The 22,160-nt window shown below is 42.5% G+C and overlaps 1 protein-coding gene across 3 annotated transcripts; it reads right to left on the bottom strand.

Moving 5' to 3' along the window:
• LOC105009887 (hyaluronidase-4) lies at positions 1–20,265 on the bottom strand. 3 transcript variants are annotated; one of them, XM_020040219.2, is made up of 5 exons: positions 20,153–20,265; positions 18,999–19,137; positions 3,729–4,714; positions 2,916–3,005; positions 1–590 (listed from the first exon to the last, which is right to left on the bottom strand). In XM_020040219.2, the coding sequence occupies exons 3-5, from the start codon at positions 4,674–4,676 to the stop codon at positions 138–140; spliced, it is 1,491 nt and encodes a 496-aa protein (XP_019895778.2). In that variant the 5' UTR covers positions 4,677–4,714; positions 18,999–19,137; positions 20,153–20,265; the 3' UTR covers positions 1–137. The 3 variants fall into 3 exon arrangements, with proteins under 3 accessions (XP_019895778.2, XP_012994508.2, XP_012994510.2); XM_013139054.3 differs by lacking the exon at positions 18,999–19,137; XM_013139056.3 differs by lacking the exon at positions 18,999–19,137 and having other exon boundaries at positions 1–587.
• Between the last annotated feature and the right edge of the window lie 1,895 nt (positions 20,266–22,160).

Below are 22,160 nucleotides of genomic sequence, written 5' to 3'. Positions count from 1 at the left end.
AAGTAAAGTGTTACCCGCCATAACAGAGGGTCCAAGTAGAAAGATGACACAGCATTACATTGTTGCAGTTACCATGGAAGTGACTTTATGACCTGTCTCCCCTACCGCAAACAACAAAGCCACTTAAAGTGCTAATATCATACTGCAGTCCACACAAAAAAGTTCAGTAGAGGGAGCAACATCACCAGGCCAAGAGTGTTCCTGGTTGGTACAGCCACACTTTCACATTGCTCCTCTTCCTCCCCCTTTACTTCACATTCCTCTTTCGGTTCTTCTACCACCTTGTTCTGGCGGTCGCAGTTCGCCCCTGTATGTCCCTCGTAGCAGTGACAGCGGAACCTGTTGGCCAAAAGTTGAAGTTGGTGCTGCGAGTGCCAGCCGGTCACCACGAAGTCCCCGTCCCCAGAGGGCTGGATGTGGTATGTTTCTCTACTCAGGTGGAGGTAGTGTGGGGCATGGAGATTCCTGCGGACGCAGCGGCCGTTGCTCTGGCACAGGAAGTCACTGCAGACCTCCGCTGCCCGCGTCACATTGGTGATGTACTGACCCAGTCGGTGGTTTAAAAAGGACTTCACCATTGTGCAGTTCTGCTGTAAATTGGGGCATTTTAGATAGATTAGTAAGACAGACAAGATATAAGGCTTTACATTAGATGTTCAGATGTGTTTTACGTCTTTATTCTAGCATGTCTAACCCATCCATAGTCATACTTTAATGCTGATTATATACAACCCTGTTTCCAGAAACGTTGGGACGCTGTGTAAAATGTAAATAAATGATGCTAAATCATTGCAATGATGTGCAGAATCAGTGCAATGATGTGCAAATCATTTATCCCTATATTTAACTGAAAATAGTACAAAGAAAACATTTCAAATGTTGAAACTGAGAAATTGTTTTGGAAAAATGAATGCCCATTTTGAAATTGATGCTGGCAACACATTTTCAGCTGCTCAATAGTTTGGGGTCTCCTTGGTCATATCTTTCGTTTCATAAAGTTTTTTCAGTAGGGGACAGGTCTGGACTGCAGGCATGCCAGTTTTTACTACAAAGCCATGCTGTTGTAGTACATGCAGAATGTGGTTTGGCATTGTCTTGATGAAATATAAAATTAAATAATAAATAAAATAATTTGTCTGAATGGCAGCATATGTTGCTCTAAAACCTGTATATATTGTTCAGTATTAATAGTTTCTTAAAAGATGTGCAAGTCACCCATGCCATATGCACTAATGCACCCCAATACCATCACGAATGCTGGCTTTTGAAATGCGTGCTAATAACAAGCCGGATGGTCCCTGATTCAAAAACAATTTTTATTCGTCAGACCGCATGGACAGTTTTCCACTTTACACTTTACACAGTCCATCTTAAATGAGCTTGGGCCCAGAGAAGTCTGCGTTTCTAGTTTACATATGGTTTCTTCTTTGCTTGGTAAAGTTTTAACTTGTATTTGTGGTAGCAGCGACGCACTGTGTTCATAGACAATGGTTTCCGGAAATGTTCCTGAGCCCATGCAACGATGTCTACTACAGAATTGTGTCTGTTTGTAATGCAGTGCCGCCTGAGGGCCCGAAATCACACCCATCCAGTATTGTTTTTCAGCCTTGTCCCTTGCGTACAGAGATTTCTTGGAATCTTTTAATGATACTATATACCATAGATGTTGAGATCCCCAAACTTTGCAATTTTACGTTGAGAAACATTATTCTTATATTGTTGCACTATTTGCCTGCGCATTCTTCCACAGAGTGGTGAAACCCTCCCCATCTTTACTTCTTAAAGATTAATCCTCTCTGGGAGGCTCTTTTTATACCCAATCATGTTACTGACATGTTGCCAATTAAGTAATTAGTCATGAGATGTTCCACCAGGCTTTTTTTTTTTTAGCATTACACAAGTTGTTGGCATCAAATTCAAAGTGGGCATATATATAAATTTCAAGAAACAATAAAATGTCCTAGTTTTAACATTTGATACACCGATCAGCCATGACATTAAGACTACTGACAGGCTAAGTAAATAACACTGATAATCTCATCATCATGGCACCTGTCAGTGGGTGGGATATATTAGGCAGCAAGTGAAAATTCTGTCCTCAAAGTTGATGTGTTAGAAGCAGGAAAAATGGGCAAGCATAAGAGCCTGAGGCCAAAGGGCCAAATTGTGATGGCTTGATGACAGGGTCAGGAACTTCAACCCTTGGGGAGTGTCCCCCGGTCTGCAGTGGTCAGTACCAATCAAAAATGGTCCAAGGAAGGAAAAGCGGTGAACCGGTGACAAGTTCATGGGTGGCCAAGGCTGATTGATGCACATGGGGAGCGAAGGCTGGCACGTGTGGTCCGATCCAACAAAGGGGTTACTGTAGCTCAAATCGCTGAAAAAGTGATTGCAACGGTATTCCCCGTTGGCATTGGCCTCTTTCAGCCGGATTATGTGCCCTGCCACAAAGCAAAAATGGTTCAGGAATGGTTTGAGGAAGACAACAACGAGTTCAAGGTGTTGACTTGGCCTCCAAATTCCCCAGATCTCAATCCAATCGAGCATCTGTGAGATGTGCTGGACAAACAGGTCTGATCAATGAAGGCCCCACCTTGCAACTTACAGGACTTAAAGGATCTGCTGCTAACACCTTGGTGCCAGATACCAAAGCACACCTTCTGAGGACTAGTGGAGTCCATGCCTCGACGGGTCAAGGCTGTTTTGGCGGCAAAAAAAGGGGGACCTACACAATATTAGGCAGGTGGTCATAATGTTATGGCTGATCTGTGTATGTTGTCTTTGTACTATTTTCTGTTGAATATAAGGTTTAAAATATTTGCACATCATTGCATTCTGTTCTTCTTAATATTTGAAAAAGCATCCCAACTTTTTTGGAAACTGTAGGAAAAAAGTATTGGGGAGGTTTGACTTACTTTGGATGAGGTGAGGTTGAGGTCTCCCCAGATCACAAAACCAGCAGCTCCCAAAGCAGCACTTTCCCCAATTGTGTGGATCAAGTCTTTCTACAATAAACACAAAAAACATGCTCACAGGATAATGCCAAAACTTGTTGAACTTTTTGCAGCCACAAGACTGTGCTAATGTCTCCGTAGGAAAGGCAGGGTGGCTTGCACATAACTATGTCATGTTATCTGTACTACCCTGGAGAAAAGTTTTTATAACAATAAGTGGAAGTTAAATAATAAAAGACATAGTTCAAAGTCAAATAAATCATTCCTAAAAGGTGATACATGTGGGATTTGTCCCTTATGTGGAAGACAAGCAAATCACAAGGGCAGTATGATAAGTCAAATGACATCTATCTGCTGACGTTTTAAACAATCATTTTCTAGTGATTTAGATGGTAACATGATTCCCTGCACTATTTATTCCAGATTTTTTCACATCAACCCAAATTAAAGGAAATGTGTAGATTTTTGCAGGCAGGAAATGAGAGCAATTACATTTCCCAAGTTCCATTAGAACAACAATTCCGTGGCTGAGGGGGTGAAATGTCACAGCTAATAATAACACAGACGGTTAAGTAATTCTGTAAAAATCTATCACCCACCATTAATGCAGATATATTTTACATTGTCCACTTGGAATTTATAATGAAAACATAATAAGATCTGATGGGATGGAACCAAATCTGTCACATGGAGTGAGAACAGCTCGAGTACAGCAACAAACGAATTGTCTGATTTGGTTTTAGACCATTGGAATCCTAAGTGTGTCAGTCTTACCGTGGTGAGGAAGGTCATAGCCTCATCTTTGTAGCCCAGTCGTGTGTACACGAATGTGGGCAGCTCGTAGTCGTGCGAGGTAAGCCCAGCTATCCTCAGAGACTCCAGCACCCTGAACTGTGAGAAATGGAGGTTGCTGACACTGTCTTTTTGGCTCTTCCTGATCGCCACTGAGGGGAACAGCGCGGTGCTGCTATTCCACAGCCAGAGGAGCTCGTTATTACGCAGGCTCTCCAGCATGGGGCAGGAACCTGTGTAGTTGTGCTCGTGCAGGTTGTAGTTGTGGCAGTCTGGGTAGAGGTAGAAGCCCCAGAGTCCGTTTGGGCGAAGGCGCGTCCCTAGCTGTACTGTGTTTTGCATGAACTTAATGGCACTCTTCTCAAAGCGAGTGCGCGCGAGCTCCTCGATTTGTGACCCCGTAATGTTGACATAGGCCTGCGCGATTAGCTCCCGGGACTTGCGCCGGTAGATGTCTTTCTTGTGCCAATTGCGGCTCCACTGTGGGCGCCAGTACTCCCAGTCGATGACGGCCAGTCCGGCGAAGTCTTTCGAGGGAATAAAATGGTTGATGTCCTTGTCGGCCTTAACAAGGTGAGAGTCCAGGCTGCAGTTCTGTGGCAGGCCTCCATTAATGGGCACGCCGTGGTCTGTGTAGAAAGGGTAGAAGCCTAGCCTGTTGGCATAGAAAATGGTCACATTCTGACCGGTATGGACGGCTCGTGGGCTGCCACTGATGTGAAAGAGGCGATCCACTTTGGCGTGGACATTGTACTTGATGGTGCACAGGTCAAGCGGTGCGTTCCATGCAGCAATGAAGGGCTTACGGCCCACCAGGGGGAGCTTGGCAGGCTTCTGACCAAATGCAGCGTGAAAGAGTAGCAGTAGCCAGGAGCAGACCACAGGCACGAAGTGTTGAGGTTGGCAACCAACCACAGGCACCATGAGCATCCTGGGGCTTGGATCAGTGGGATGGGCCGTCAATCATCCTGGACAGAGGAAAAGTAAGAGAGATAGACAGAAGTCAGAGAGGGGAGGATCCAGATCCGAGGGAGACAGGGAGTGACCGAGGGAGGTTAAGAGAGAGGAAAAGAGGGAGAGCAGAGGTTAGGGATTATAGAGTACATGAGGAGGTGTCTTATCATACTGTTGTGTTTGACAACAGTGCTAATCATCTCAAAGAATATTCCAAACTGGGCTAAAACAATGTTAATAATATAGTGAAGCCTTAAGAAGAGTATAGTGTTTTCACTGAGACTAAGAGATACTTGTATCTTCTATGTTTGCTGCAGGTTTGTGAGCAAGATGGAAAAATGAATGAGTGACGTAGTGAGTTTATTTTCCTTCTCGGTTAATGTCTTGGCAAAGGACAAATTATCATACATTAGTAGTACAGGATAAAGTCAACCTGTCAAGTCAATCTGAATGTTGGCCTGCATGTTGTTCACAAGTCAGAGGTTATAGGCTAGATATCAGTTGACAATGATTGATCTTGATCAACCATATGCTGACAGACTTTACATGTCCTCTCTAACTGCACACTCACCAGAGGGGTGCCCACATAACCATTATCACAGCTGCCCAGATGCCAAGTACCTTTTCCTAAAGCTGCGTCACTCAAAGGGAAAGTAGCTATTTGTCCTTTTGCACACAAGGTCCAACCGAGATATGGCTTCTGCGTTTAACCCAACCCCTTGGAATTGTTGAGGTGTACAGAGCTGCCACGATGAACTTCCAGAGAGCAACAATTAGGTTTAACTGCCATGCTTAGGAACAGAACGAAGAATTCTTCACTTTGCTGGCTTGGAGATAAGATTTAACAACATTTCTGTTTAATATAACACTTTTCATTAATAAAGTGTTTCTGAAATACATTTTAAATGTCTAAATGAGGCACTACCTCATTAAACATGGGCATATACTGTAGTATACATAAAAAGCACACAGTACCAATCTGAGCTTTCGAAAAGACCACAGTTTAGACTACCCAACACAAAATGCCTTTTTAGACCCTATCACCAAAGTCAGTTACTACTGTTTAGTTTGTAACATGCTATATTAAATGGGGTTTTGAATTATGTATAATTACAATAGCAAGTATACAAACTTTCTCACCCATTTATGTACCCGTGATTGATAATACTTGGTTCTTCACTTTTTAACCAGTAAAGGTATAAAACAAATACAATATTCAAAACTCCCCTTGAAATACTACTCACCTACTATATATAAGACAACTCACCCTCTAACCATTTTATTTATCTCCCTCTTGTCATGTCTGTCTCAAAATCTTCTCTTCTGTCACTGTGCTTCTTTTGCTCTCTGCCTGTCTGCTTCAGACTCATACGTTATGAAATCCAAGGTAACAATTTAGGTTTTAGTGCAAATTAGTGCCTGGCATATGTGTTTCCCTAAATTAACACCTACTCTAACTGTGGATTACTATATCAGGGCTCCAGACTGACATTTCCCCTAGTGTCAGCATTACCTGGTCAGACCTAAATCATTAGAAATCATGTTAAGAAGTCATCAATTCATAGTGATTAATTAAGGAATAAAAAACCAAGCATGACCAAGCAGAAATGCATGACTCCAGACATTTTGTGCCACATAATCTGTCATGGCTTTTGATTTGCCAGTTAGGCTATAGATTCTATATTTTAATGTAAAAATAAGTGCAGGATTTCCGTATAGATTTTGGTTCAATAGAGATTAAATACATGAACCTACATTACAGATATATCTCTTCCTACACACACAACACTATACTCTTGGGCATGAACTTATTTGCCTTATAAATGGCCTCTCAACCTGAGGTCACTCCCAAACATAGCCCAGGTCATTCCTACTATTCCAATATTAACTTGCACTCCGAAAGATACAAACATCTAGTCACTCCTAAAACCTACACTTCCTTTGGTCATTATTCATTTTCGGTTTGCCACCTCCTGTGATTTACCTGATCAAATAATGGTCAAATATACACTGCTCCAAAAAATTAAGGGAACACTTAAATCACACATCGGGTCTCAATGAAGGAAATATATTAAAGATCCAAATATTTACTGTACATTGTGTTATTCAATGAGAACAAAATGGCATAACAGTATCAATGTAAAGCAAAATCACCAACCAATTGAGGGCTGGATTCAAACTTACACTGAAAATGAAAGTAAACAATTGAAATCACAGGCTGTTCCAACTGGCGTGAATTTCATCACGGCAACTCATAATGTGACTCAGTAGTGTGTATGGCCCCTATGTGCCTGTATGCACTCCAGACAACATCTGGGCATGCTCCTCATGGTGTCCTGGGAGATCTCCTCCACCAGGAGGGATACTGGGCCCTCTGCGCCAGCGTAAGGTTGGACGATGGGTCTGCCAGAGCCCTACAAAATGACCAGCGGGCTACAGGTGTGCATGTTTCTAGCCAAACTGTCAGAAACAGACTCCATGAGGGTGGCATGAGAGCCCGACGTCCTCTAGTGGGACCTGTGTTCACAGTCCAGCATCATGCAGCTTGATTGTCTTTTGCCAGAGAACATCAGAAGTGGCAGGTCCGCCATTGTTGCCCCGTTCTCTTCAGAGATGAGAGCAGGTTCACCCTGAGCACGTGACAGACAGGAAAGTGTCTGGAGATGCAGTGGGGAACGTTATGCTGCCTGCAACATCATCAGCTTTTCTCTCGAACTGCATTGTGGGATTGTTTGAGTTTGCGGATTTTTGACGTGCTATACACTGCCGGCTGTTACCTACCTGGCTACCTGCCAAACCTTTTCAAATTTACTCTATATTAACTATCCATCCATCCATCATCTTCCGCTTATCCGGGGCCGGATCGCGGGGGCAGCAGTCTAAGCAGGGATACCCAGACTTCCCTCTCCCCAGACACTTCCTCTAGCTCTTCCGGGGGGACACCGAGGCGTTCCCAGGCCAGCCGGGAGACATAGTCCCTCCAGCGTGTTTTAGGTTCTCCCCGGGGTCTCCTCCCGGTGGGACGGGACCGGAACGCCTTCCGAAATAGATGCCCAAGCCACCTCAGCTGACCCCTCTCGATGTGGAGCTCCTCCCGGGTGACCGAGCTTCTCACCTATAAGGGATCGCCCAGCCACCCTGCGGAGAAAGCTCATTTCGGCCGCCTGTATCCGGGATCTTGTCCTTTCAGTCATGACCCAAAGCTCATGACCATAGGTGAGAGTAGGAACGTAGATTGACCGGTAAATCGAGAGCTTCGCCTTGCGGCTCAGCTCTTTCTTCACCACGACAGACCGATACATTGACTGCATTACTGCAGAAGCTGCACCGATCCGTCTGTCAATCTCCCGTTCCATCCTTCCCTCACTCGTGAACAAGACCCCTAGATACTTAAACTCCTCCACTTGAGGCAGGCACTCTCCACCAACCTGAAGTGGGCAAGCCACCCTTTTCCGACTGAGGACCATGGCCTCGGATTTGGAGGTACTGATCTTCATCCCCACCGCTTCACACTCGGCTGCAAACCGTCCCAGTGCATGCTGAAGGTCCTGGTTTGAAGGGGCCAACACGACAACATCATCTGCAAAGAGCAGAGACGAAATTGTGTGGTCCCCAAACCTGACAACCTCCGGCCCCTGGCTGCGCCTAGAAATTCTGTCTGAGGGACACAGTCGAATGCCTTCTCCAAATCCACAAAACACATGTGGATTGGTTGGGCAAACTCCCATGAACCCTCCATCACCCCGTAGAGGGTATAGAGCTGGTCCAGTGTTCCACGGCCTGGACGAAAACCACACTGTTCCTCCTGAATCCGAGGTTCTACTATCGGCCATATTACCCTCTCCTGGAATCACACTCCTATATTAACTAATTGGTCAAAATTCTATTTTAAGAGTTTTACCAAAGCAATATTTTTTATCTGTTGACCTCTTACCCAACTTTACTACACCGGGACTCTTTTTGGACATAATTAACGGAACTACTCACCCCTGAACACCCGAGGCTAAGTATCATTACAATGCCTTATCACTGTAATTGTTGTAGCAACAACACGGAGAACTATCGTCCTCAGTTAAAGATAGCTAGAGGCTCGGCTTCTGACGCAAATGTCAGGCAAGGGTTATGCAAGTGTAGAAATAGAAATATCTGTGTCAATGCCACCAGGAAGAAACAATAGTTTTGTTAGCTCCCCGGCACAGCTCCTGCAGCCGGGCAATAACTTTCTCTTGGTCACTGGGAAGAAATGCAGTCGACCAGTTAAACCTGAATCGTTGCTAAAACCAACTGAGACTTTCAACAGGTTTTCCCCACTGGAGTAGGAGTCAAGGCCTGAGTCGTCTTCGGAGGGGAATGATCGGCAGGCATTTTTTACCGGTGGCCTTGAAAAACTGAAAACTTTAGTCATCGGCGATTCCATTACACGCAGTATTAGACCAAAGAATCAGCCAGCGATCATACACTGTTTACCGGGGGGCAGAGCCACCGACGTAGCCACAAATCTGGGGTTGGTGCTAGCAAAGTCTAAAACTGGCAAGTATAGAGAATACAGAGATAATGTTATTCACGTTGGCACCAACAACTTTAGGATGAAACAGTCAGAGGTTACGAAGCAGAACATAGCATCAGCGTGTAAACTAGCTAGAAAGATGTGTCGGCATCGAGTAATTGTCTCTGGCCCCCTCCCAGCTAGGGGTGGTGACGAGCTCTACAGCAGACTTGCGCAACTCAATCACTGGCTGAAAACGGGAGAGCTGCCCGTCGCAGGAGGTAGAGTTTGTAGATAACTGGCTTTAATTTTGGGACTCTCCCAGAAATAGGGCCAGGCCTGATCTGCTGAGGGGCGACGGATTCCATCCTAGCTGGAGTGGTGTTCTTCTTTTATCTAGGAACAATGACAGGAGTCTCACACCTATAGCCTTAAAATGAGATTGGGTGCAGGTCAGGCTGCAGGCTGTTAGCCAGCCTGCTAGCATAGTGGAGTCTGTCGATAGCATAGCCAGAGTAGTTAGGACAGCTTTACCTATTGCCACTGTGACTCGTTTCAGGCTGAGAAAATTTAAACAATGTAGTGCTAACAAAAACAACCTTATTAAGATAAAGCCTTCCTCCACCTCGGTCACAAATAAAAATGACTGTATCACCTCGCATCTCAAAATGGGACTCCTAAATGTTAGATCCCTTGCTCCAAAGGCAGTTGCAGTAAATTAATTAATCTCTGATCATAAACTAGATGTTATTGGTTTATGTGAAATGTGGCTAATGCCTAATGTATTCACTGCCATAAATGAGGCCTCTCCTCCTGGGTGTTGTTAATATTTATGACAGTAAATATACATTTACACTCATATATCACAGAGTTTCATTCTTTTGAAGTTTTACTCATGAAAGTTAACCAGGCCGATAAATCGTTTTACATAGCTACTATTTATAGGCCCCCCGGGCCATACACAATGTTCCTCAATGAGTTTCCAGAATTCTTGTGTAACCTTGTAGTCATGGCAGATAGTATTCTAATTTTTGGCGATTTCAATATTCATATGGAAAAGTCCAATGATCCTCTTCAAAAAGCCTTTGAAGCCATAACTGACTCAATGGGTTTCATCCAACATGTCTCAGGTCCAACACATTGCCACAATCACACCTTATATTTAGTCCTGTCACGAGAAATAGATATTGTAGATCTAATAATTTCCCACCAAAATCCTGGATTATCGGATCACTGTCTTATTACATTTACCGTTAAAACAAGAAATCCACTTGCTCCGCAAACAATGAGTTTCAAAAGCCGTACTATACATCCTCGGACTACAAATAAATTCCTTGATATTCTTATAAGTTCGCTCATTAACGACAGAGTAAATAAATCTGTAAACGATCAAATCGAGGATCTAAACTCAATACTGCGAAATACATTAGACACAGTTGCACCACTAAAAACAAAAGAAATATGCAACAAGAAACTTGCTCCCTGGTACACAGACAATACTAGAGCACTTAAGCAAGCCTCCAGAAAATTGGAACGAAATTGGCGCTCCACCAAGTTGGAAGTATTTAGACTAGCCTGGATAGACAGTACACTACAATACCGAAAATCACTCACATCTGCTCGATCAGCTTATTTCTCCAACCTGATTGAGGTGAACAAAAACAATCCAAAATGTATCTTTGATACAGTTGCAAAGTTAACAAAAAAGCAAAGCTTAGCAAGTGAAGTGAGTCTTCACTTTAGTTGTAATGAATACATTAACTACTTTGATGAAAAGATCATCACCATTAGAAAACAAATAACTGACTCCTCCTTAAATAGTTATGGTCCTCAAAATCTCAGTTGTCCTAAAAATGTCCTGAACCTCCCTGACCAGGTGTCAATGGGGACACTTGATTTTTTTGATACCGTATCGCTCGACAGATTTACTAAATTTGTAATGAGTTCTAAACCCACAAACTCTCAGCTAGACCCAATTCCAACAAAATTACTTAAGGAGCTATTTCCTGTGCTAGGTCAGCCAATGCTGAACATAATTAATTGCTCACTTTCCTCCGGATGTGTACCAAACTCACAAAAAATAGCGGAAATTAAGCCTCTTCTAAAAAAATCTAATCTGGATCCTGACATATTAAACAATTATAGGCCAATATCGAACTTCCTGTTCCTCTCAAAAATCTTAGAAAAATGTTTTTCCCAACAACTGAATGCCTTCCTCAAGACAAATAACATTTATGAAATACTCCAGTCCGGTTTCAGATCCCATCATAGTACTGAGGTAACAAAGGTAACAAATTACCTTCTAATGACCTCAGAAAAAGGTTCCGCATCACTCCTGTTGCTTCTTGACCTTAGGGCTGCTTTTGACACTATTGATCACTCCCTTCTTTTAGAGAGACTGGAAACCCATATTGGGCTACGTGGACATGTTCTAGCCTGGTTTAAATCTTTTTTATCTGAAAGATATCAGTTTGTTAGTGTGGATGGCATAATCTCTGACAAGTCAAAGGTATGCTTTGGTGTTCCTCAAGGCTCGGTTCTGGGCCCATTATTGTTCTCACTATATATGCTCCCTCTGGGTGATGTAATCCGGTGATGTTAACTTGTTATGCTGATGACACAGTTATATATTTCAATGAAGCATGGAGAAGCCCCTAAATTAGCTACTTTGGAAGCATGCGTTTCAGATATTAGCAAGTGGATGACAGAGGATTTCTTGTTTTTAAACTCAAGGAAAACAGAAATGCTTGTTTTAGGACCCAAAAAACAAAGAGCATTGTTAGCAGATCTCACTGTGAACCTCGACGGCTGCATGGTCGTATCCCAAAAAACTGTAAAAAACCTTGGCGTTATCCTTAACCCTGACCTCTCCTTTGAAGAACATTGAAAATATGTCTCAAGAGTTGCTTATTTTCATCTTCGAAACATTGCAAAAATCAGAAACTTTCTATCAAAAACTGATGCAGAAAAATTAATCCATGCTTTCGTTACTTCTAGACTAGATTACTGCAGTGCTCTTCTCTCTGGTTATCCAGACAAATTAATAAATAAACTTCAGTTAGTGCTGACCACGGGAAAGTCTATGCCAGGGTTCTGGAGAGAATACGGCCGATAGTAGAACCTCGGATTCAGGAGGAACAGTGTGGTTTTCGTCCGGGCCGTGGAACACTGGACCAGCTCTATACCCTCTACGGGGTGTTGGAGGATTCATGGGAGTTTGCCCAACCAATCCACATGTGTTTTGTGGATTTGGAGAAGGCATTCGACTATGTCCCTCGCGGCATCTTGTGGAGGGTGCTTCGGGAATATGGGGTCCTGGGTCCTTTGCTAAGGGCTGTCAGGTCCCTGTACAAACGAAGTAGGAGCTTGGTCCGCATTGTCGGCAGTAAGTCAGACTTGTTCCCAGTGCATGTTGGACTCCGGCAGGGCTGCCCTTTGTCACCGGTTCTGTTCGTAATGTTTATGGACAGAATTTCTAGGCGCAGCCAGGGGCCGGAGGGTGTCAGGTTTGGGGACCACACAATTTCATCTCTGCTCTTTGCAGATGATGTTGTCGTGTTGGCCCCTTCTAACCAGGACCTTCAGCATGCACTGGGACGGTTTGCAGCCGAGTGTGAAGCGGTGGGGATGAAAATCAGTACCTCCAAATCCGAGGCCATGGTCCTCAGTCGGAAAAGGGTGGCTTGCCCACTTCAGGTTGGTGGAGAGTTCTTGCCTCAAGTGGAGGAGTTTAAGTATCTAGGGGTCTTGTTCACGAGTGAGGGAAGGATGGAGCGGGATGTATCGGTCTGTCGTGGTGAAGAAAGAGCTGAGCCGCAAGGCGAAGCTCTCGATTTACCGGTCAATCTACGTTCCTACTCTCATCTATGGTCATGAGCTTTGGGTCATGACCGAAAGGACAAGATCCCGGATACAGGCAGCCGAAATGAGCTTTCTCCGCAGGGTGGCTGGGCGATCCCTTAGAGATAGGGTGAGAAACTCGGTCACCCGGGAGGAGCTCAGAGTAGAGCCGCTGCTCCTCCACATCGAGAGGGGTCAGCTGAGGTGGTTTGGGCATCTGTTTCGGATGCCTCCAGAACGCCTTCCTGGGAAGGTGTTCCGGTCCCGTCCCACCGGGAGGAGACCCCGGGGAAGACCTAGGACACGCTGGAGGGACTATGTCTCCCGGCTGGCCTGGGAACGCCTCGGTGTACCCCCGGAAGAGCTAGAGGAAGTGTCTAGGGAGAGGGAAGTCTGGGCATCCCTGCTTAGACTGCTGCCCCTGCGACCCTGCCCCGGATAAGCGGAAGAAGATGGATGGATGGAACTTCAGTTAGTGCTGCACACGGCTGCTAGAATCCCAACTAGAACAAAAAAATTTGAACATATTACTCCTGTCCTAGCGTCCTTACACTGGCTGCCTGTTAGGGTTAGGGCTGATTTTAAGGTTTTACTCTTAACCTATAAATCAATACATGGACTTGCTCGAACTTACCTTGCTGAAATGATCCAGCCACACATACCTACACGTAACCTACGATCGTAGGATGCAGGCCTTTTAATTGTACCTAGAATTTCTAAATAAACAGCTGGCGGCAGGGCCTTTTCTCATAGAGCTCCACTATTGTGGAATGATCTGCCAATTAAGGTTAGAAATGCAAACTCAGTGCAAACTTTCAAGTGTCTACTAAAAACTCATCTCTATAATTAGGTGTAGCCTGGCCCGGGAGCATGAAGGTGACCAGTAGGCTTGATACTGTCCACCCTTGCTATCTTGCCAGGTGGGCTCTCATCGCCACTGGGATGCCCTCCCTCCAATGCCTTTCGGGGGAAGAGTCACTGGCTTGTTGTTGACTCTCTGTTGCGCACTTGTGCAATTGGGCTATACGCTGCTGGCAATACTCTGCCCTCATTCAGGGGGGTTGCTGTTGGTGGGTGTTCCTTTGGTTGATGCCTGGCAATGTGGGTGGATTGATTTCCTGCCTGTTGGGCCCTGTCCGAGGCCTCCCCCGGGTAGGGCCACAGTGTCGCCGGACCCCCCCGTCTCAGTTCCAAGGTGTTACGCTGCTATATTATTGTGCTGGGGGATATGAGGCATGCACTTCTAACTTTTCTCAGTTTCCTCCAGTTTTAAATTTTAGGAGGAGATGAGGTCCTGGTCCTCACCTGTGGATTACCTGGTTTGGGGGCCCGTTGCTGTCCCTGTCTTTGTCCGCCTGGTCATACTTCTGACTTACTTCTGAATTATTCCAATTGGACTCTTAATATCTCACCCAGCACAGCCAGAAGAGGACTGGTCACCCCTCTGAGCCTGGGTCATCTCTAGGTTTCTTCCTAAAATTCAGCCTTCTTAGGGAGTTTTTCCTAGCCACTGAACACTACTAGCCATTTCCTAGCCATTCAATACTACTGTTGTTTGCTCCTTGGGGTTTAAGGCCAGGTTTCTCTGTAAAGCACTTTGTGACAACTGCTGTTGTAAAAAGGGCTTTATAAATACATTTGATTGATTGATTGATCCAGCATGATCGGTTTGGCAGGAGTCAGTGATGGTCTGGGGAGGCATATCACCAATCGGTTGGTTATTTTGGTTTCCGTTGACCGTTTTTGCATAATTTTGTTCTCAACTAATTACACAATGTACAGATTTTGGTCTTTAAAGTATTTAGTTCATTGACATCCAATGTGTGATTTAAATGTTCCCTTAATTTTTCCGGCAGTGTTCAAAACACTTAGTGAGCATATGCGATAAAAGGATTTGAGCATTAAAAGTATTTCTTACACATTGCAGTTGATGTACACATTTACATTTAAAGTTGTAGTTAGATATTAAGCATGCATCTATTGGTGTACAAAGTTGGGTTAAGAGGTGATTTGATGTGGCAAGCCTTGTTCTATTTGTCTCTGTGGGGCAGATGGTCAATTATTTAGTGGGAATGAAAAACCAAACAGGGGGAACAAAACTTAATTTCTTGGTCATGATGAATAAACAGGATGGTAGGGGTCAGCAATGATCTTAAGGGTGTTGACCCGTGATGCATAGCCTTGTTTTGGTCCCATGGAAATCACACTGTGACGGCGTGAACTAAAACACATGCACCATATTAGATCAATATCTTCCATATCACACATCTCCGTATCTGCCATGCTGCTAGTCACAACATCAATTTGCGTAGTCTATCTTGAAAAAGGTAATGGAATGAGATTATGTCTCATTTTGCTATGTTAACATTTTTTTTTTGTCTTTTAGACAGTCCGAATTATAATATTGTGGGAGTGTTATGGGAATTTTTAACTAAGGTGCATTTGAGAAATGTCTGCCTTTCTATTGGCTGATATGTAAATCTGTACTTTGATTGGGACACACATGTCTGTATAATATCAGAGGATTATTAGGTATTTGGGCCATGTCCTCCTGCCTAGAAGAAGGATGTATTCTTTGTCGTCATATACATGTATGAATGAGTTACTAGTTAAAGATACCGAGAGGGGTCTGGTGTTTGAATAGGAGACATCCTTGACCGGCACGGGTGGATTAGAGGGGTACTCGTAAATCTGTATAACCCTTTAGTGTCTCTATTGACTATCCAGACATTGTGTCTCCTCAGGAGTTGAGAAGGATAAGGGGGGGGGACAGCCCGCCCTTTGGGTAAACTCTTGTGACAAGACCGATGGCAGCATCTTACCACACCCCTTTTTCTATGTAATAAATACGGATTGTTCATGTATGGAGTTAGAGACACCTCAGACGATTATGTGTGTGTAAGCGGTTGACGCGTCTCTCATAATAGTCTCTGTGCATAATAATTAATAAAATGGTTATAATGTACAAAGATAATTTTGTCTCTGTGTCCCTTACTCCGAGTGTCGATACATTGGACTTTCCATCACAGGAGCAAGTCAATTTCAAGCTTCAGCTGCACTGGTTCCAAACAACACCATTGTTGGTAAAGTGTACAAAACTATGTCCACTCTGTACCTAACAAATTTTGTTTGTGGTTCATAGGTTAAAAATTCTGAAGAATGTTGGTCAAGTCCATCCTACTATAAACATTCCTACTGCCTGGCCACTGGATTTCCTCTTCCAGCTGGAGTGGAAATAACAACCGGATGCTTCAGATTCATACATCCGGTGGGCCAACTGGCTCACAGTTCTATCTGCTTAAAATTAAGGTTAAGGTTAGATATTAATTCTGACTGTTAACCCTTAATTCTAGGGTTAGGTGTTTAGCTCTCACCACTGCCCCTAGCGAGCAGTATTCAAATCCAACAATATATATTATGAATTTCCTCAATAGTGATGCCTCTGATAATTCAGTAGTATGTCTGGCATGTAAAGGGACTTTTCCTTTCCTCTCACACATTCTAAATGGTTTCTGAAATATTCCATCTTTATTGTAGACTCCTATTTCGGTCTGCACAATGTAGTTTTTTCATTGAGTCTGCTCCATGTAAATATCTGATTCAATCTGATTAATGTAGATCCCTCATTCAGTCTATTTAATGTGGACTCCTGATTCAATCTGATCACTGTGGACTCCTGATTCAGTCTAATTAAAGTAGACTCCTGATTCAGTCTAATTAAAGTAGACTCCTGATTCAGTCTAATTAAAGTAGACTCCTGATTCAGTCTAATTAAAGTAGATTCCTGATTCAGTCTGATCACTGTAGACTGTTTATTAAATTGGCTAAGAGATTGGCAGTGAACAGTATACATGTACATGTTTCCAGACACATGGAACTAATGAACTAATTGAACTAATTACCAGTGACCATAAGGATAATAAGGATAATAAACTTTAAAACTTTAAAAGTTCCCGGATGTGTGTGTGTGTGTGTGTGTGTGTGTGTATTGTATGGTTGGTTATAAAGTGTATTAAGGGTAACAGAAGAATCCCTTGGCAGTTATGTAGAAACTGAGTAGAAAACTCCTAAGAAAAATGTTTTTTTCCTGAATCTCTGGCATCTAGTGTATAACCAAAAGGGGGAGAGATTAACCACATCCTTTGGAATCAGTTACTTTCCTAAAAACCTACTGGCTTTACTTTACTGTATACTATGTACCATTGGTGCAAACTGTTTTCAGTACGGGTTGTTTTCACTTTTAAATGTCCACCACACGTGACAGATCCACCAACATTGACTTGAAGTGCAACATTTTTGGAAACATTGCTTAAAAATGGTGTAATTCAATAATTGAAAAGAAATGCTTTGTGTAGATGTCCTCACACATATAACCATGTTCCGTCTAAGTGGCACGCTTTTGTGGCCACACAGCTCCTCCAGTTCAGCTGCACAGAAGAAAGGCCAGCCCACGCTGACTGTCACAATTCAACTTCACTATAGAAAATATAAACGTCATTGATCTAATCAACATAGTTTCAGAACCATTTTCAGTGGAAAAAAACTATAACAAATCTTACTGTTCAAGACAGATCTGTGATATTGTCATAAGCAGAGCAAGATTGCATGAATAATACGTGTCATTCCTGGAACCCTACACTGTGGGTTATTTACAACAGCATGGGCCGTCTCAGGGCTTATTGACATTACGAGATACAGAATAAAATGCTAGATACAGTTAGGTTAGAATAAAATGCTAAATACAAAATAAGTTTGCATAATAATTTCCATAGTGGTTGAAATTATGCTGACATGTTTGAGACATACCACACATGACTGGAGGCATCAGCTGAGTTAAAATTGAGCGATATGCATGTGCACTGCACAAAAACGTGATACAGCAAAATAATTTAGCTTCTCAAGTATTTTTCTACATCTCTGAAAAATTTATCGGAATGTATTTTAGCCACCAATCACCAACAGGCAGTAGAAAAAACTTCAAATTTAGATAATAAGCAAACAATCATTACTTAAAATGCTGTTCCCTTTTAGAGTCAGTTATGTAAAAGAGTGCTTAATGGAGGCATTGAACCTTGAACGCCACTTAAAGGCTACAGTAGGCTACATTATTTAAATCAGCTATATCTATATGAAAATGATATAGGAAATGATACAAAACCACTGGTTTTATTTGTAAGACACTCTTATCAACCTAAATTATGCTAAAATAGGCGCAAAGGCCTATTGAATACTCTGAAACTAACTTAAAGTGAGTAGCTTAAATCCTCAGTGTTCACTGTAACTGCATGCCTGACATTGCACAGAATTTTCTCAATTTTAATTGCACTCAGGAAACCAGAAATGTGCTTAGTAACACCATCCATTGCATATTACATTGTACAAAAAATAATATAGCATCACACAAATGTTTTAAGAGGCAACATCAGATTTTGTATACAATACTGCTGCTGATTTTGTAACGAGTATGGATGTTTGGGAGACTTAAATTGAACAACATTTCTGTACTGCTTGGAACCCACAGCCCTAGCAAGGAAAAATGTATACATTCATGTATTTATGACTATTTATGACTAACCAACAACGCATTCCCAAACTCTGCATACATTTGTCAATGATTTGATGGAAGGATGAGTATTGGGACAGCTATAAGACCAAAAACTCAGACTGTCAGCTCAAATGTAAACTAATAGTAATTTTTAGAAAATGAAGAGATTTAAAAAAAAAATCCCGGCATGATAAATCTTACTTAGAGAGGGAGACTGAAAAATGTAGAGCTGATTCATTGTATTTTGGCGTTAGGTGGAATGTTGCCTGTTGTATGATTAAAACTTGGATGACCTAAGAGTAAACCTTAAAGGCAGTATTTTGGTGTTTTGATGTACTGAAAACAGCAATTTTGTTTTACCCATGACAAAGAAATCAAACATGAAATTAGACATGACAAACAGATGGAGAGAGAGTTGTTCCAGTACCTTTATCCTGTGGTGACCTGTTCCCTGCAGGAAGTAGCCCAGAATTGTCAACACAATCTGTCAGTCCTCTATTCTGGCCAGTATCACTGATTCTGTGGGGGTGAATTTCTTCCCTCATCACTTTCATCCCAAAGAAGCCCTTTAACCACAAGCCAAAATCCCAGCAGGTAGTTAGCTATTTGATTGTTCCCTCAGAGACCATTGTTCATACTCTTATTTCCAAACCTATAGGAGGCATTCTTACTCTTTAGTCTGAATTATGTTGAAAGATGATTTTTAAAAGAATCTGTTTTAAAGGAAATTGTAATGCTATTGCTATTTAATTCTGAGGTGAAACAGGCTTTTTGCCCAAATCCCTCCCTTTACCTATCTATTCCAACTTCGAAACATTAGGGTCTTGAAACATTAGCATTTTGCATACACAGATTAACTCTAGTACTGGACTTAAAAATCTAGTTAAAGGGGATATCCAATTATACTTAATATTTTAGTCCAATCTGAACATGAGCAAAGATGCCAAACATTATTAACAGATATTGTGTTAACAAGCCAAGAGACAGACTTCCATTAAATTGTGTATGACAGAACATTCCAGATGAGACTCGCCCCCTAAACCTGTTAAAAAACGAATACTTTTCTGCTCTATGACGGTATCCCTAAAGGCTCTGCTTCACTTCCCCTTTCGGTGTCAGACGTTGCCATCAGGCATTAGCCACCAGTCAGTGAGGTAACGTTTCTTTTGAAACCAATGCTTTCTACGATGCATCACACACAACTGCAGCATCCGAAATCCAAGAAAGACCAAGGTTTGGTCCTCGATGGCTGATGCACGCGTTCTTTCTATTTTTTTAATTTAAATCATGTAAATTAATTTTCTTTTTTTGTCCGTTTCTGGTGTGGTAGGTAGAATCTGACATTTACACCATGCTGATTGCAACACAAAGCAGAAAGTGTAGTGTAGCTAAAATCAAAGGCCTCCTCTTCCTGCCACCATGTAAGTTTTAAAAAACCTACATTATCTAGAACACTGTGATCTGTCATGCTGCTGTTTTGCCTGCCCAAACAACAACTTTTGTTCTTGTTGAAAAACTGTATTGTTGTTTAAAGTTTCCAATCTATTTGCTGTTCCGTTCAAATTGTGTGGCTTGTCTCACCTGCATATCCTGCACGGCAACCATCACATCAGCCAATCCGGGGGGGGGACACAGGGATCGTGCCCCTCTTCATCAGTCCCACGCTCTGGCATTCTAGCACTCAGTCTGACACAGAATTTACCCACCACACTTATATACAGCGAAAGATGAGAGAGGGAAAAAGAGAGAGAGTGTGAGAGAGGGATGGAGAGAGAGTTTCCTGTGAGGGAGGAGAAACCACCAAAGCCAACACCACAACAGAGTGATTAGAGAAGGGAGGGCGGTAGGTCTGGGGGAGGGGAGAGAGGTGGAGGGAGGGTATAGCCTTAAATCCCATTGACTAATCCAAATGTGTAAATCTGATCCTGTCTGAAACGCCTTACGTTCATCCACATCAATCAGTATTAGTCTTTACTGTAGGAATGTGTGTGTTTGTGATTGTTTGTTTATGTTTGAGGGTCTAAAGCTAGTTTGGGTGCTTTCGTGCCATCCTTTGTTGTTGGACACATTCAACAGCAGAAAATACAGTATAATTAAAATTTACATTTTAAGAAACCAGTGGACGAAGTTATAAAGTACTTGCTTATTTTCCTTTGTCATTGGGTTGATTAATTGCTGCTGCATACACATCAACTTATTTAACTGGGTTTTAACATGAAAGTCTAAAGGCTAACCACATTTGTTTACCATTAGAAAAAAGCAGAGTGAAACAGGGATGGCTGAATACAGTTCTCTAAGACTCAAACTGTTACACATGCTTTAAGTCAATATACACGTACATCTGTGTGTCTCTCCAAAATATGCTGCTGGGTTATATTTTTACAGACCTGGCCCATGACACTAGTCCATTTAACTTCATGTTGTGTTCCACAAAAAAAACCTGTGTAAAAGCATAAGATGTTTCTAAAGAGTTATTGACCAGCAATATAGTGTTAAAGTCACATCTAAGTCCTTGTAAAACAAGGCTTTGGAAGTAAGATGCATTTAATGAATGCTTGTTTTATTGCACCATTTTAGATAAAAAGGGTTCAGAGGGATAAAGTTCTACCAATAACCGTTTGGAATGGAAGAACACTTTTTGGAGAACATTAACATTCTTTTTCTAATAACTCCTCTCGGTTTTTCGATAACTTATTCATGTCATCTATAAACAAATCTAATATGCCAGTAATCAAGCAACCGTGCTTAATGCCTATGTACAGCTATTCATGCAGAAATCCTCTGATCGTAGCAAACTGGTCTATAAAGACTGTCATTACAAAATTGTAATGGATACATTTTCAAATAACTTAAGTGTTGTTTAATTTTCATTTTGTAAATTTTTAGGGCATACAAAACTAACAAACATAATATAGCCTGTGTTCTTATAAATAATCGTTCTATGTATTCTTTTTTTGTCATATCTTTTCAAATTCATGAACATAATAATCAAAGATGAGCTGATGCTCTGGCTGGATGGTGACGCTGCGGCGGAGAATGTGTATGCTAATAGGGCCAATAACAAAAAAACGGCGTTCGGCTCTGGCTGTTAATGGTGGTTTGAAAGGCTTGGCGGTTCTAGTGTTAAACATGTGAAACCATCAGTGAGGGCAGTCAAAGTGTGGCTAGAGGACTCAGACTCACTTATACAGCACCAGTTTCAACACACAGACTGGAGATTGTTTGCCACTCAAGCAACCCTTTACTCCCATACGGACATTGAAATATATGCTTCTTCCATTCTGGATTACATCAACATCCGCATCAACAATGTCACCACCCATGAATTAATAAACATCTTCCCCCACCAGAAGCCTTGGATGAACAGTGAGGACCGACAAATGCTAAAGACATGCAACGCTGTGTTCAGATCCAGCGATGCGGAAGCCTACAGCTCATCCAGGGCTAACCTGAAAAGGGGGATCAAGATGGTTAAACAAGACCACAAACAGTGGATTGAGAAGCACTTCAACAACAACTCAGAAACCTTGACGCATGTGGCAGGGCACCCAAGCCATCACAGACTACCGGCCAAAAAACCCTACCCCCA

The sequence above is a fragment of the Esox lucius genome, chromosome 19 (assembly GCF_011004845.1).
Source record: "Esox lucius isolate fEsoLuc1 chromosome 19, fEsoLuc1.pri, whole genome shotgun sequence".
Taxonomy (NCBI): Eukaryota; Metazoa; Chordata; class Actinopteri; order Esociformes; family Esocidae; genus Esox; species Esox lucius.
Note: the sequence above shows the minus strand (reverse complement) of the source record. Positions and strands in the feature narration are given on the sequence as shown.

What these genes read in the sequence shown, in the direction of transcription:
- LOC105009887 (XM_020040219.2), bottom strand. Translation starts at nt 4,676, where the DNA reads ATGCTCATGGTGCCTGTGGTTGGTTGCCAACCTCAACACTTCGTGCCT. An exon ending in CTATGACCTTCCTCACCACG is followed by an intron (nt 3,006 to 3,728) that starts GTAAGACTGACA and finishes TGTTTATTGTAG; the next exon opens with AAAGACTTGATCCACACAAT. An exon ending in TCAACCTCACCTCATCCAAA is followed by an intron (nt 591 to 2,915) that starts GTAAGTCAAACC and finishes CCCAATTTACAG; the next exon opens with CAGAACTGCACAATGGTGAA.